Source organism: Pelobates fuscus, chromosome 2 (genome assembly GCF_036172605.1).
Source record: "Pelobates fuscus isolate aPelFus1 chromosome 2, aPelFus1.pri, whole genome shotgun sequence".
Classification (NCBI taxonomy): domain Eukaryota; kingdom Metazoa; phylum Chordata; class Amphibia; order Anura; family Pelobatidae; genus Pelobates; species Pelobates fuscus.
In genome coordinates, this window is record NC_086318.1 from 238,588,411 (window position 1) to 238,601,670 (window position 13,260).

Consider the following 13,260-nt stretch of genomic DNA (forward strand, 5'->3'; position numbering starts at 1 on the left):
TACCAGAGGAACTACATCTGTAGTCTTGCTCCACCATAACCACTTTAATAAGCAGCAGTGATTATGGTCTTTTAAACATCCTGAGCCGTGCTGTTCAGTTGCTTGGGAATGGAGTGACATTTTATTGTAACATTCTAGGGGCCAGGTTGCAGCGACTCTCATTATCTATTCTGCAAAGACCTCCAAAGGTGTCTGCTCCATTAGGTGTCTAGTGGCCGCATGGTAAAGGGGAAGGTACTTACTTTAACCTGTCTATTGAAGCTGCTGCCATGGTCTTCCTTCTGGTCCTATTCTGCTCCTGGTGCTTCCTCTGCCATGAGCCCACGCCAGTGTTGTTCTCACACTCATGTAAGAGTACACCACTTTGCTTTAGTGTAAATTTTTTATTGCATTGGAATCTCAGTGAAATTGCAACATAATGTGAGTAATTCGTAAAGATTTTATCTTTCTAAAATACTCATCATGGATGGGGGTATGACAGAGCCTTTTAAATAAGCTTTACTGTCTGCTGGGTTTTCTTCCTAAAGTGATTTTTAAAGTCCTTACAGTAGTATTTTAAAGCACCCACTCCCCTGTAAAGCCTACTGGGTTAGTTAGCCATTATAAGGTCAAATTTCTAGTTTAGTAAATAAATTGATGTACACTGCCATAAAAAAATGCAAGCCTTTTTGTTCTGCCTTTTGAGTTTATCTGCAGGTTAGTCCTTGATGACAGGAAACAATGCATGATTAAGTCTCGGACGAGCCGAACGTCGCACTGTTGAAATTACATGCCTATTAATACATACAGTTACTTCTTGTATCCTGGAGTGCTTTCTGTTCTTCTGTTTTCAGAGTTCTTGATGACAAACTGATTGCCAGCTGATGATAATGCAAGAAAATGCGTATTTCGGCATCTGTATTTTTACTTGAAATTTTTTACAATATCTGAATCTCTAATTATTAATAAATTATCAATACACAATTTTCTTGTTTTAGTAGTTATGTTAGAAATGTGAAATGTTTCTGATCCTGTGCTACAGGGAGCTGTCAGACTTTGACAAAGATGGGGCACTGACGTTGGATGAGTTTTGTGCTGCATTTCATCTCGTAGTGGCAAGGAAGAATGGCTATGATCTCCCTGAAAAGTTGCCTGAAAGCTTAATGCCGAAATTAATAGATTTAGATGATGCTTCAGGTATAAAGATGATAAAAAAAATATATATTTCAGTATTGTTATTTCTAATTTTTCCTGTATTATAATTCTCTAAAGGAACATGTATCACTCTGAAACCTATATCTCATTGAAAAGCTTTAGCTTTGAATCAGACTATTCCCTCACTCTGTAGACTAAGAAAGCAGGTAAACATGACTCCCTGCCCCCCACCCCCATGTTTATCTGCTTCTTCTTACTTATGCTTTCCACACCCACTATAGGGGGGGGCATTGATCTAACCAATCGGTGTCCTATTTTTAGGAATACTGGAAAATGCATTGGGCATGTTTGACATATTTACACATGCAGTTGAAATATCTCATTCACCTTGTAGCATCCTGATTGGGGTAGAAGAGAGGGAGTCTGATCGGTGTAGGGGCATACTCTGTGGTTGGGTTTCTCTCTCCTGCTGCTGCTGCTGCACAATAATGACCTGTTTCTGTCATTAGTGGACTGGTCTGAAGCTGAGATGGATGGGTTAAGGGATTGTTTGTGATAAAGTCCTAGATTTTGGTGGGATTTCATTTAGACCCCTTTTGATTTAGAATATATAAGATTACTATGTAGCTAAACTGACTATTTTGGCAAAATGTGGCATAGAGCTGCAGATGTTTCATTAGCCGTTACAAATGACGGCTGATACAAACAGGCATCTATTTCCTTGCTAAGTAGCTCGTATACCGTCTTATTACTCAGGAACAACATAATCTAAAATCTTTTTGTAATCTGTCACATGTGCAAGAGATGAAACTACCAAGAGCAGAAGATTAGGCTGAAAAGATGATGTTTGAGTGGAGGACAGTGTGTTTTTGGTAATTCCCCCTCCTCTCATGGGAGCCAAAGTGCAAGGCCACATGTGACCTTATTGGTTCCTTACAGAAAAAAGCAGCCTCTCTTGGCACATCTGTTTTACAGAGCACTCTGAAATTAAGCATTGCATTGCATCAAATGATGCTTAACATGACGCGTTATTCACTAAAATAACATTAAACACTGAATTTTTGCTAATGAATTCTGAATGGAAAAAGTAAGTTAAAAGTAACTGCACAGAAAAAATTATTCAACTCCGCCAAAATCACAGCTTGCAATTTTTGCCTCAGTTTTCCTATTCAGAATTAATTTGTGAAAATTCATAGTTTAATGAATAACCCAGGTATTCTTTGATTATTGAACGTCTTCAAGGGGAAGTGCCTGTATTGATTATCTGACAACCACTAGAGATGTGGTTCTGACAGAATCTATGCAGCAGCCCAGTGTGTTGAGATAGTGGTTTTGGTGGTTAGAATGTCTTATTAAAGGGACACTATAAGCACCAGAACCATTACAGCTTAAAGGGACACTATAGTCACCAGTACAGCTACAGCTTAATGTAGTGCCTATAGCCTTTTAATGTAAACCGTGCCGTTTCAGAGAAAAGGCAGTGTTTACATTGCTGTCTAATAACACCTCTAGTGGCAGTCATTCAGACGGCCACTAGAAGTGCTTCCTGGATGCAACGCTAAATGCTTCCCATGGCGATGTATTGATTTAATGCATGTCATGAGGTAATGCTGATAGGCACAGCGTAGTGTTTTGCCGCACATGCGCAATAGCCTCCCAGTCCTTGCCTATGGGAAAGCATTGAATTGGCAGAGATAGTTATCTCAGCCAAGGAGGCGGAGTGGGGGTGGAGCCAGCTGTGAGGAGACCCGTGCAGCGCTGAAAAAAGCGGAGTAAAATCACCCTTTACTTTCCTAACCGGGTATTCCTGTCACTATAGTGTTCCTTTAATGTAGTGGTTATTGGGAAAGAGACTGTTGCTGCTGTTTTAGCAGTGTAAACACTGCCTTTTATGATAAAAAAAAACAATTTGCATTGCTGCCTAAAACTATCTCTAGTGGTGGTCCTGTGGTCCTGAAAAGTCTGCAGGTCCAACATTCAATGTCATTACAATCAACATGAAAAAAATGAACGCTCCCTAAAGAGATGCAATAGTCAATGCGTCTCTGTGAGTAGATGCTGACTTGGCTTAGGACAGCATTTGCTGCACATGCACACAAGTACCTCTAATGCTTCCCAATGTGGAAGTATTGGATTGCCTGAGATCATCAGTAATGATGATCTCCGCAAGATCAGGAATGGTGCTCGTGACCGTTTAGGGTATGTTAAGATTTTTGTTTTTTACATCTGGGTGGGGGATATATTTAAATAGTATAACCTCTTTGTATTCCCAAAGTTAGTGCCCCTCTAAGGACTAGACCATCATTGATTTTTATTGTTAAATAATGTGTATCTAAAGCTAAACATTTTTCTTTTTAGGAATATATGTGTAGTATGTGTGTGTATATTATTTTCCAGTAATGCCCCCTTCCTGTCAGAATAAACATGTCCCTGCCATCTCATTAATATGTATATTTAATGCTTCACTTAAGTTGCTTAATTTCCCCCCTCCCCCCCTTTTTTTTTTTTATTATATTGAAGCTGCTGATCAGGCAAGTGATGTAGCATTTTCAAGTTCCCCTGCTGAAGCTCCTCCAAGCAAATCTCCCTCAATGCCATCTTTAAACCAGACATGGCCTGAGATGAATCAGAACAGTGAGGTAAGCTTCATTTGATTCCATAACTACAATGTGAACCAAAATTAGCAAAACTGGTCTGGAAACCAATGACTAAAGGAATACAAACGTGTATTCCTGACACTATAGTTCTCAGTGCCATAAAGGTATTTGGCCTCCCTTGTCCTTGGTTACAAAGGTGATTTACTTGCATTTTTCCAGTGCCACTCTGGTCTCCTCATGGCTGACCCTGTCCCCTAGGATGAAATTGTCAAACTTTATGATCGCAGCTAATCTAATGCTTTCTCATAGAAAAGCATTAGGAGGCTATCGTGCATGTGTGGCAAAACTCTGCGCTGCACCAATCGGTATTTCTTCAGAGATGCATTGAGTCAATGCATCTTTATAAGGAATGTTCAGCGCCTCCATGCAGAACGTGGAGATGTCCAGGAGGCACCTACAATGGCCATCTGAGTGACTTCCACTAGAGGTGCTACTTGATAATGTGAACATTTGTTTAAACCCTTAAGGACACATGACATGTGTGACATGTCATGATTCCCTTTTATTCCAGAAGTCTGGTCCTTAATGGGTTAAACAATGATTACATTAAAAAGCTGCAGGCACATGCTATACAAACCAGAATTACAACATTAAGCTGTAGTTGTTCTGTGAATACATTATCCCTTTAATGTAACGTGCACTATTTGTCTATAGATTTTTCTTTAATTTCTCTTTTTTTTTTTTTGTTTTTTTTTTTTAGTACAGTAGGAAATTAGGTTTAACATTTTTTTTCTTAGACTGTGCATGGCAGAACAAAACCACCTGCAAACTATTTCCTTTGCGGTTTTCTTATACATAATTTTGATCTTTTAATAACTTTATACGATCTTGAATTAAACAAATAAATTAACCAGTGGTTCTCATCCCATTTTGGAGTTTTGCTCATAATGTGAGTAATATGGTAAGGTCATAGAATGTGTTTTCCCTCATTCTAGTAAAATTCATTTTGGTTCTCTCTACAAGACAACTTAATCTCATCATATAAATTAATTTGTAAATATATGAAACTTATTGTATCTTACAAGCAGCACAGCTAGGATTCTGGCTATTCTAGATGTGTGTTTGTGTTATTGTGTCTTCGAAGTCCATTTCTAGGACAAGTCTTCTATCTCCATGGTAAGATAGATTTGAGTTACCACTATTTTGTGGGCAGGATGGTGGCTTTTTTTTTTCCAGAGATGCCTTTAATGTTTGCAACTCTAGTTGCACTCAGCTGGATAATGAGTTATGAAAACCTCTTCTGAATCTGGATTTTATCAGTGTTCTATGTTCAGCATGTTGAAAATGGTATTTAATGTCACCCCAAGCAATAAAATTACTTCTCTTCATTTTTTACATGGTGCAGTTACATTTGCACACACAATACAGTACCGTGGCCAGGATTTTGATATTGTGCTACATATTTTGTACACATAAGCATACACCATAGGCAGTCATTATGTCTCCTTTTCAATTCAACGTCAACCGAGGTTACGGTTACACTAATATAGGATCAGTTATTCCAGTGTTTGATGTATTTACTTATTGTTGCATATCTGAAAAGAGACTTGAGTCCATCAAGTTCAGCCTTCCTCACATATGTTTTTGCTGTTGATCCAAAAGAAGGCAAACAACCCAGTCTGAAGCGCTTACAATTTTGCAACAAACTAGGAACAAATTCCTTCTTGACCCCAAAAGGGCAGTCAGATATCTCCTTGCATCAATCAGCTATTACCCCACTAATTAGAAATTATATCCCTGTATGTTATATTTTTGGAAGTATTTTTCCAATTTCTGTTTGAACATCTGTATTGACTCTGATAAAACCACCTCTTCAGGCAGAGAATTGCATATCCGTATTGCTCTTACTGTAAAAGAAAAAAATATATATATTCCTTTGCCTTAGATGAAATCTCCTTTCTTCCAGATTAAATGCATGACCTTGTGTCCTATGTATAGCCCTGTTTATGAATAGATTTCCATATAATGGTTTGTACTGGACCCAAATATATTTGTATAATGTTATCATATCCCCTCTGAGGCTCTGTTTTTCCAAACAAAAGATTTAAATAGTTTTAACCTTTCTTCGTAACTAAAGTGCTTCATTCATAAAGTGCTTTCTAGTGCCATAATGTCCTTCTTTAGAACAGGTGCCCAAAATTGCAATACAAATTCAAGGTGTGGTCTTACCAGCGATTTATAAAGAGGCGAAATTATATTTTCATCCTGAGAATTTATGCCCCTATTTATGCATGACAAAAACTTACTGGCCTTAGCAACTGCAGATTGACATTGCATATTGCTGCCTAATTTGTTGTCTATAACAATTCCCAAATCTTTCTCGTGTGTGGTTATCCCTAATTCACTTCCATTTAGGGTATAAGTCTCTTGTGCATAACTGCATTTCTCTACATTAAATTAAATCTGCCGTTTCAGTGCACAGTCCCCCAACCTATCTAAATCTATTGTAAAATCCTTGTTGAGATTAATGTGAGTACGCAACATAATGTGTGAGGCAATACACCAAAACCATGGTCCACTGTTTTAACCACAATGGATAGTTGCAATGCTCATTGTATAAGAAACCAAAATAAATATGAATTCAGACATTGTCATAGATTTCTGATGGCTTTCTCGAGTAACATGGAAAGTATGTTCTCACTGAAGATAAAATGGCTGTACAAATTCTCTAGCAATGGCTTTGCTTAATGGTTTTGGTTTAAATCTGGTGATTTTTGCATGTCTTCTCTTTTCAAATAATGAAAGATTTGTGCTGTGAGATTCAAATTTCCCTATACAAGATGCAGTTCTGTATCTAATTGGGCTCTATTTATATATAATTAGAATTTTAAGATGGTAATTTTTACTAAAGTATGCAAGTGTGCTTTTAATTGTTCTTAATATAATAGTAGTAGTAAGGTTGCCATTTTTAGTTCATATAGAGCTCCTCCACAAGTGTTATAGGAAGGCAACCACTAGCAGCCATGTGACTGTAAACAATCAGTAACCGTATGCTCTAAATGAGAGTTGTCTCATTCCACACCTAAAAAATAAACCATTTACAGCGTATATTCACAACCATTATATCGTTGGTCTAATTTTAAGGGATAAGGGCCCATAACATGCTATTTGATTAATGCTCTTGGTTTGGCTAAGGTTTGCAGTCAATGCACATATTGCACGGTACATGGTAAATATAACTTGTCTTGCCATGGGTATTGCCTGGATGTTTTATGTGTCATAAATATGATTTTAAAAGGCATGCTGTCACCTAAACAGTATCTACGCTACATTGCAAGCAGTTTGCCAATTATGATGATAAAAGGAGGCTCAATTGTTCTATGCCCCTCCATGACATGTTTATCCTTTTCCATAGCAAATGCTCTTCCACTTTGGGTGATAATTTGCCTATGGTACTTTGTAGTGGTGTTAACAAGTTAAATACCGAATTAATAGTCCTGTATATAAATACTGTATATATCTGTATTTTCTGTACCGTATAGATAATTGTGTATGCTGTGGATTGTCAATACCGTTTGACAGTCCCTTTTATTACTCCTGAGATGTAGAACAGTATTTTAATCTTGCTCTATGTAGAATTACAACAGCACATAGCACATATGTTAATATATGTGTGTGAATTATAAATAACACTTTCTTATCTTTATAGCTCAGTCCTTCAGTTGTATTAACTTCTCTTTAATCAGTTTACTATCAATACATTTAATGCCATGCAAGTATCATGGGTTGCACTGTCAATATTGATTCTGTCTTCAATAAATTGGAAATTCCTTAAACCCTCAATAAGCACCTCCATAAGTTCCATACAAATTTGGATAACTGCATTGTAAGTCTTAATATGCATTGCAGTGCAACCCATGGGTGTATTTCTGCTTGGATCTTTACCTCTCCTCTCCCATCATGCTGACTATTGTCTCCTCTGTCTGTTTAGCAGTGGGAGACATTTAGCGAACGTTCTTCAAGCTCACAAACTCTGACCCAATTTGATTCTAACATTGCACCAGCTGATCCTGTAAGTCAATCACTTAGCTTGCTTGTTTTACAATTAATAATTGTATTAACACTGGATTGTGTACCTTGAATAGGTGTATGTTTTTTATTTTGCATGAATTGATTACTGCTGCCAATGTTGAACAAGTATTTAAAATTTTCAGCTTGAGAACAATCATTCCTTGTTATATTTAATTTCATAGATATTACAATTTGTAAAGGCATAGTAACACAAGAACAAATTACCTGCACATGTTATCTACAATAAAGGGACAGTCGAAGAACCAAAACAACTACATCTCAATGTAGTGGTTTTAGTGCATAGATGCTGTCCCCTGAACAGCATAAAACTGTACCATTTCTGAGAAACACCAATGTTTACATTTGTCCAAAAACACACTTATATTGGTTGTTTGAGTTTTGAAAGATATCTCATTCTGCATCATCATGTAGAGAACATACAGATGCCAAACACGGCTAATGTTTGAGTTGGGGGAAATGTGGTGGTTGCTTTATTCTCTGTAAGAAACATCAGTTTAGAAAGTCATCAAAGTTGGTGACTTCACAACTTTTATAGTGGTATTTTTGTGAGTGTTTCTTTAAAGCCCAAGGTTTTTTTGAGTTGCAAAGCATTTACCACCAAGGCCTTTTCGGCACTTTTGCGTTTACTCTACTACAATCTAGAAATAAGTCTCTCTTTTGATACTTTATATGTGTATTTATAATCTTATGTTATATAGGAATAAAGTATTAAGAAACTGGAAAAAATGAAAACACTTTTTTCTCTCTCTCTGTTTTACATTTAATAATTTCTACCCACCAAGTGCTAATAAAGAAAACTAACTCAAAACTATTGTTAAAATGACCAACATGTATAGGATTTTGGTACAGAATCCAAAACCATTACACAAAAGTATGTATTTGTTGAAAGCACATCTCCCAGGAACATTTTGACAGTTTTAATTTAACCATTTCATCACAAAACTGGGTCAAAATAATAAAACGTTTTTTTCTCTCTTTCTTTTCTACATTAATCTTTCTATTTTTTTTTTTCACACATGTATTTTGGGAAAATTCACAGACCACATCTGTCTCCCTATACTCTACACTATAGTGATGCTTGATATGTATGCGTATATGTATACCTTTTACCCTAATCTGGCTCCTAATCCTACCCCTAATATTGTCCCTAATTCAACCCATAATCCAAGTCCTTTTCCTATTCCTAATCCAACCCCTTACCCCATCTATAATCCCACCCTCTGCTACTACCTTCTATGCCCACCCTTTAATTTCACCTCTAAAGGGATTCCCTCTGCTTATGTCAGTACTGACATCAGCAAATAGATTTCCAAGTTCGCACATTGGATTTAACCCCTGCTGGTACTTTTACTGCATGACAGTATATGTTGTCACAAGGTGTTGAAGCCCTGCATGATAGAATAGACTGTCATATGGTCGTTAAATGGTTAAACATGACAAAAAGCAATTTGAACATTCGGAAGTCAGAACAATTTGACTTATTATTTGGGCTCTGCTCCTTACCTCCACTACTGAGCAGAGTTTAGCTCATTGAAGGAGATTGTTTAGCTTGGGCACGATAAGCTAAATCTGCATTGCATAGAGCCAAGTAGGAGCTTCAGCAGTGGATCCAGATAAGAAGTCAAACTATTCCAAAACCGTTTCACTAATTACAATGTGGGAGATGGGGCCCCAAGGCACTAATGGTAACACAAACACTTAAATGTTTTGTAGTGGTTATAGTGCTTAGAGGGATCCTGTAATAAATGTTTAAAATAATTTAGGTTGCAAGTTAGAGGTGACATTCAATGTTGTAGTAAATGGTGTAATTTCCATGAAGTGACACCTCTCCATGCATACAGACCACACAACTTTTGGTGTGTGTGTGTGTGTGTATATGTATGTGTGTGTGTGTGTGTGTAGAGGGGGTAGCCTCTAGCCCACATACTTTTTCAGAGGATGTATTGGCACCATAGAAACTATATAATCAGAGTTCAGATAATATGTTGCTATGACTGGCCACCAGAAACTTTGAGGGTTACATGCCACACTCCCAAGGGGTGAATTTCTACTACCCAGTGTTGAATTTTCCATTGCCAATGGCTTGTGAGCAAATGGAATTTTGAGCCCTGATAAATATTTTTATTGCAAGGACTTTACCAAGTTTTATTCCCTTGTGCCATTAGAGGAATCTTTTGAAATGTTGTGTCAGACATTAATAGCCAAGGTGCCAGATCCAAATTTTAGGCAGGCTCTCCCTGCCCGCAAGAAACACACAAACACCACATAATTATTATCCGTTTGCAGGCATGGTCAGTAAATCTATTTTGCATGTTTGTATTTGTATATGCATGAGGCTCTTGGTAAGTCAAAATGGATTCTTTGCTTTAACCCCTTAAGGACCAAACTTCTGGAATAAAAGGGAATCATGACATGTCACACATGTCATGTGTCCTTACAGGGTTAAATTGACACTGTAAACACCAAACAACTTTAGCTTAACCCCTTAAGACCGCAGGACGTACTATGCCGTCCTTATTTGGGCGGCTCTAAACGCCGCAGGACGGCATAGTACGTCCTGGGCGGTCTTCAGCCCCACGTGGCCGGCGGAACATGGCCGCTGCAGATCGCGGTCGGGGGGCATGCCTGGCCCCCCAGACAGCCCCCCTGTGCCTGGGGACCGCGGTCTGCAGCTTCCGATCGCAGTGACAGGCTGTCACTGCGACCGGTATTTACCATGTGTCAGCCGATTTTAAAATCGGCTTACACATGGAGCCGGCCGCATTTTAAATCTGCAGATCGCGGTCGGGGGACATGCCTGGCCCCCCAGGCAGTCCCCCTGCGGTCAGTGACCGCGATCTGCAGAGTCTGATCACAGGGAGAGGCTGTCTCTGCGATCTGAATGCAGAGACAGCCTCTCCCTGCGATCTGATCGCAGTGACAGCCTGTCACTGCGATCAGAGTTACTATGTGTCAGCCTATTGGCTGACCCATAGTAACTTCAGGCAGGATCCCCCTGCAGATCACGGTGGGGGGCATGCCTGGCCACCCAGGCACTCCCCCTGTGGCCAATTACCGTGATCTGCAGGAGGTGATCACAGTGACAGCCTGTCACTGTGATCACTGATCCTGTGTGTCAGCCAGTGATGTAAAATCACTGGCTGACACTGTCTCTGCCCCTCTCCTCCCCTCTTAACCCCTTAAAGTAAAAAATAAATAAAAATTAAAGTTAAAAATAAAATATACTTAGATCATTTATATATATATATAGATCATTATATATATATATATATATATATATATATATATATATATATATATATATATATATATATTATATATATGATCTAAGTGTATGTGTATATATATATATAGACACACACATTTACACATACACATACACTAAGTGTATTTTAATATTTATATATATAATTATATATATATATTAATATCAAAATACATGTAGAAGGATATTGATTAAATATATACATAATTATAATTATATATATATATATATATATATATATATATATATTATAATAAAAAAATATAAATACGTTAAAAAAAATAAATAAAACAATTAAAAAAAATAAAAATATATATGTGTGTAATTTCGTTCTAACTGTATTTTGATATTAATATATATATATATTGATATCAAAATACTCGTAGAACGAAATAATATATATGTATATACCTAAGTATATACGTATACATCACTATATGTATACCTATATATAAATAAAAATAATTGTAAAAAAATTATATACATATATATATATATACATATATATATCCACACACGTGTATATATAATAATTTTACATATATATTTATGTAATAATTTTACATAATTAGGTATCCTAATTAATTACAATTAGCGGGACCTGCCTGACAACCCAGGCCGAAAGTATAGGGAATTTAATTTGCTAGCACTATATTTAACCCTATAACTTTCCAAGACACCATAAAACCTGTACATGGGGGGTACTGTTTTACTCGGGAGACTTCGCTGAACACAAATATTTGTGTTTCAAAACCGTAAAATGTATTACAACAATGATATCGTCAGGGAAAGTGAAATTTATTGCATTTTTCGCACGCAAACGGCACTTACACTAACAATATTTTTGCTGTAATACTTTTTACTGTTTTGAAACACAAATATTTGTGTTCAGCAAAGTCTCCTGAGTATAACAGTACCCCTCATGTACAGGTTTTAGGGTGTTTTCAAAAGTTACAGAGTCAAACATAAGGCTTGCGTTTCATTTTTTTCACAATGAAATTCGCCAGATTGGTTACGTTGGCTTTGAGACTGTATAGTAGCCCAGAAATAAGAATTACCTCCATAATGGCATACCATTTGCAAAAGTAGACAACCCAAGGTATTGCAAATGGGGTATGTTCAGTCTTTTTTAGTAGCCACTTAGTCACAAACACTGGCCAAAATTGGCTTTCAAATTAGTTTTTTGCATTTTTCACACACAAACAAATATTAACGTTAACTTTGGCTAGTGTTTGTGACCAAGTGGCTACTAAAAAAGACTGGACATACCCCATTTGCAATACCTTGGGTTGTCTACTTTTGCAAATGGTATGCAATCATGGGGGTAATTCTCATTCCTGGGCTACCATACAGTCTCAAACGCAACGTAACCAAACTGGCAAATTTCAATGTGAAAAAACTGAAAAGTGTAACATGCTTTATTTGACCCTGTAACTTCCCAAAACACCATAAAACCTGTACATAGGGGGTACTGTTTTACACGTGAGACATCGCTGAATACAAATATGTGTATTTTATTGCAGTAAAAGCAAACAGTATTATGACATTCACAGTTAGAATGTCACATAGAACTAAGAAAATTTAAAAAAATCTTATTTTCTCTCATTTTTTTATATTGTATTCATATTAAGTTATGTTCCATACCTAAATATTTGATGTTAAATGAAAGCCCTGTTTCCCCTGAATAAAATGATATATAATAAGTGTGGGTGCATTTAATATGAAAGAGGTGAATTACGGTTGGACAGACATATAGCGCAAATGCCAGGTTTTGTTTACGTTTTTTTTGGATCACAACTTGTACATTTGGCTGCGGTCTTAAGGGGTTAAAGGGACACTGTATCATTAGGAATACAGATCTGTATTCCTAATTCTATAGTTTTCCTGTCCCTAATTAGTTTTAGAATATCTGATCTTCCTGCTCTTTTGAAACATACAGGCGATAAAAATGTGATTTGTAAATGGCATTCTAAATGGCAAAGAATTGATCATTGAGGCTACAGGGGCAGGATCTATACACCAAATTAGGATCATTAGGATGAACATTCCACTTGTGTCTGGAGTCTGTCATAATTTTGGCAGTTTGCAAAATGCAGATTTCTAAAGAAACTGGCACTTTTATAAATGGGGACAGAATACCTTTTTTCCACTTCCGTTAGTTCCACAGAGCTA

At 37.0% G+C, this 13,260-nt stretch overlaps 1 protein-coding gene across 9 annotated transcripts in view; it reads left to right on the top strand.

Moving 5' to 3' along the window:
- REPS1 (RALBP1 associated Eps domain containing 1) overlaps nt 1–13,260 on the top strand; it is a 97,471-nt gene that overhangs the window by 49,107 nt on the left and 35,104 nt on the right. For 5 of the 9 annotated variants that reach the window (XM_063443294.1, XM_063443291.1, XM_063443292.1 and 2 more), the window contains exons 9-11: nt 1,022–1,176; nt 3,655–3,773; nt 7,723–7,803. In XM_063443294.1, coding sequence (XP_063299364.1) covers nt 1,022–1,176; nt 3,655–3,773; nt 7,723–7,803 — 355 coding nt within the window. The remainder of the gene's footprint in view (nt 1–1,021; nt 1,177–3,654; nt 3,774–7,722; nt 7,804–13,260) is intronic. The other 4 variants (XM_063443298.1, XM_063443297.1, XM_063443296.1 and 1 more) reach the window with 2 other exon arrangements.